Source organism: Suricata suricatta, chromosome 3, assembly GCF_006229205.1.
Source record: "Suricata suricatta isolate VVHF042 chromosome 3, meerkat_22Aug2017_6uvM2_HiC, whole genome shotgun sequence".
Classification (NCBI taxonomy): Eukaryota; Metazoa; Chordata; class Mammalia; order Carnivora; family Herpestidae; genus Suricata; species Suricata suricatta.
The window spans coordinates 17,756,109-17,759,677 of NC_043702.1; the positions used below are offsets into that span (position 1 = coordinate 17,756,109).

The 3,569-nt window shown below is 46.2% G+C and overlaps 1 protein-coding gene across 5 annotated transcripts in view; it reads left to right on the plus strand.

The window, feature by feature from the left end:
- NHEJ1 (non-homologous end joining factor 1) overlaps positions 1-2,930 on the plus strand; it is an 81,427-nt gene extending 78,497 nt beyond the window's left edge. For all 5 annotated transcript variants that reach the window (XM_029933785.1, XM_029933787.1, XM_029933784.1 and 2 more), the window contains exons 6-8: positions 1,287-1,404; positions 1,882-2,000; positions 2,419-2,930. In XM_029933785.1, the coding sequence (XP_029789645.1) occupies positions 1,287-1,404; positions 1,882-2,000; positions 2,419-2,493 (312 nt within the window). In that variant the 3' untranslated portion in view covers positions 2,494-2,930. The remainder of the gene's footprint in view (positions 1-1,286; positions 1,405-1,881; positions 2,001-2,418) is intronic.
- Positions 2,931-3,569: the final 639 nt, after the last annotated feature.

Genomic DNA, 3,569 nt, shown 5'->3' on the forward strand with positions numbered 1-3,569 from the left:
GAGGGAGAGAGAGTTGGGGAGAGAGAGGGATGCAGAACTTGAGAGACTATTGAAAGCTGAGAATGAACTGAGGGTTGGGGGGGAGGGGGGAGGGGGGAAGACAGGTGGTGGTGATGGTGGTGGGCACTTGAGGGGAAGAGCACTGGGTGTTGTATGGAAAACAATTTGACAATAAAATATTATGGAAAAAAAAAAAAAAGAATTAGACACTCAACCAACTGAACCACCCAGGTGCCCCAGAAGGAACCTTTTAAGACACTTTTTCCTAATCATTCCCTCTCAAGAAATTTTAATACCACAGATATACCAAAATTCTGTTTGTGTACTGTATGTGTTATCGTTCATATGTTAAAATTTTTAAGGTTTATTTATTTATTTTGAGAGAGAGAGAGAGCACATGCACAAGAGCAGGGAAGAGGCAGAGAGAGAGAGAGAGAGGGAAAGAGAGAGAGAGAGAGAGAGAGAGAGAGAGAGAGAATCACAAGCAGGCTCCATGCTGTCAGCACAGAACCCCATGTGAGGCTAGATCCCACGAACAGTGAGGTCACAACCCGAGGTCAAATTGAGAGTTGGACACGTGATGGACTGAGACACCCAGGTGCCCTCATTTTTCATACTTTGAAAGAGTAAGATGTTTTTATGCCTCAAGAACGAATTTTCTCCCCTCCTGGAGGAACTATCACCCTCATTTATGGGTTCAGGGATTATAGTAAAGCACCATGGGATTGCAGTAAGGAATGTAAAATGGCAGGGAAGGCTCCAAAGCTTTGCAAAATTTAGTTCTCCCGTCTCCTCTCACTGAACTTCACAGCTCCATAATTTACCATCTTTTCTCTCAGTCTGTCCTTCCCATTTTGCCCTTTCTCCCCTTTTCTGGATTTCATCCTTTTTCTCTCTCTAGTGTGGAACTGTAGGAGTGAATTTATATAAAAGTTATCTGTACAGCTCAGGGACAATTTAGGGAAGATGATTTCCTAAAACAGTCCTCTAAGAGGACATCCCTTTGGGGTACCATGGGTACCCCAGTGATAGTCATAGGAAAACATACTAGACTTTAGTATTGGGGGACTTAAAGATATACTTTTGGAGTTGCCTTTCAGAGGAGCGGAGCTCACAAGAGGTGTTATATTGTTCCCAACAATATATGGATATGGATGTCCTGTACTGAATCTAACTTTCCTGTGTAAATTCTTCTGGGGTTGATGCCATTTCGGCCAGTGGGACATCAAACTCCTTTTCTCTAGCAATAGAGTATAACCAATGACAACATCTCCTCTTCCCTATAGAAACTACCAGAGGCATGCAGCATAGGTGATGGAAGACCCTTTGTCATGAATTTACAGAGTCTGTACTTGGCAGTCACCAGACAGGAGATCCAAGTGAGACAGGAGCATCAAGGCACTGGTGAGTGGCTCTGCAGCCCTGGAAGTTTCTGGTTTCCATGGGGTTAGAGTTAAGGTATAGGTCTGTGCTGTCCAATATGGTAGTTATAATTTAAATTTAAATTAATAAAAATGAATAAATGAAATAAAATGAAAAGTACATCTCCTCCTTTGGTGTAACCACATTTCAAATTGTGGCTCAATAGCCACATGTGGCCCCATGTGCGGCAGACAGTGCAGATGCAGAACGTTTCCATCACTGCAGAAACTTTTACTGGAACTGGTGTAGGTACTTAGGAGGAAGGTTAATCTCTCTACCTGAGACACGGTAGGAAATGTCCAAAAGTCAGCTGGAAGTTGGATTGTGGCTACTTCTGTCTGTTTATATCTTAGTACGAAACCCTGGCCTTTATCAGAATGCTTGGTAAATGCTAATTAATGCCTTCCTGGCAAGAAGAAGACATGTGTCACTGTCTTCTCTTGATCTTTCTGATTTCAGGAGATCCTCAGCCCTCAAGCAGTACCTCCCCACAGGGAACTGAAAACCAGCCTCTGAACCTGCCAAAAGAGCCAGTCTCCTCAGCACCATCCCTCCCAGTGCCTGAGAAAGAGCCCCCAGTGAGTCATGCACCTGTAGTTCCTGAGCCAGAGGCCCTGGGAGTGGTCACCTAGTGGATGCCGCCTTAACAAATACTGGAAAACATTTGTGACCAGGCCTCCCAATCATGGGTTTCTAGATGGAGAGTCCTGGTCTTGTGCATCCTACCTTGTTATTTCCTCTCTGCAATTCCTGTACTGACTGAGGGACCTTGACTCCTTCTCTCCCTTACCCCACTTCCAGTGACAGTCTGGGAGGTTGTTCCCTAGGGGAGAAGGGATGTACACATTGCAGAGGGTCTTGTGTCACATTCACGACCTGACAGAGACTTCAGAACACCTGTGTCAGCCACTCCTCCCAACCAGAGTTCAGGGGAGCAACCTGAGCTAAGTGGAACTGTTCAAAATCTCTGTTAACTTGGATTCCTTTTCTTTCTAGGGTCCTTCAAGCCCTGTGAAGCGACCTCAGCTATCAAAGGTCAAGAGAAAGAAGCTGAGGGGACTCTTCAGTTAACCTGTCGCTGTCTCAACTGCCGAGGATGGCCTTGGAAGTTTCCTCCTGGCAGCCCAAAAGGCACTCCCATAGCTCAAGCATCTCCGACACAGAGTTATATAGTCAGAGGCCCCAGTGCAGGGGCAGGATAGCTGAGGTCCATGTTGAAAGGCATGGGTACTGTCAACCGAGGGAATCTTGGCTCTAACCCGTTGGCCTTCCCTATCCAAATGGAAGCCAGCTTCTGAGAATCCCATACCTTCCTCTCTTTTGGTGGAGGTTCTCCAGACCCAAGGTCCTACCATGCATGGACTTTAGGTACTCAGGGCAAGTCAGCCAAAAGGCACAACATGCTCAGGAAGCCTGTCTGCCTTTCTTAAGAGTCCCTAGCCAGTCCCAGGTGCTCCTCAGAGACCCACTTCTCACGTAAGCATGGAATAAAAAGCCCTCATACTCCCTCCTGCTTTCAAGATTGCTTATTCTGTGGAACACATAACCAACCTGTTTCACTTACTGGGCCCCACCCCTTGTTGTCTCTAGATGAAGTTTGGGCCCTCAACCTCTCCTTCGGATTCTTCTCATGCTTCTCTCCCGTGGCCTGCGCTAAGCCTCCGTTTGAGAACTTTGATCTTGAGAGCTCCTTCCATGGCGGGCACAAGACGGAACAGATTGCTGCTGCTCTCCTTCGCCCAATTTCATACGGGTGTTTTTTTTGGGTTTTTTTTTTTTTTTTGTCTGTTTCCAAGGCATAGACAACAGACTAAACCACAGCATGGGACTGAAATTAGAAAGCGCTCCAAGCACAAGGGCTGAGGTAGTTTCCCACTGGAGTGGGAGAGAAAGGAATTTTATTCTCCCGTCCTCCATGCCACTTCAAATAACATAGTAAATAGAAGAACTCGAGAAGATAGGACAGCAGGGAACAGGAATGGCCACAGAGTTCTCTGGGACAACTGAATTGGCCTAGAGAATGAATAGTGCTCAGCAGGAAAAAAGGCGATGTTTGTAGGAGATAGGCAGGATCTTAGTTAAAAAGTCAGCTCTTTGGACAGATCTGGCAAGATTTAGCCGACCAGGATTGGCAAAGTCCTGTGGCC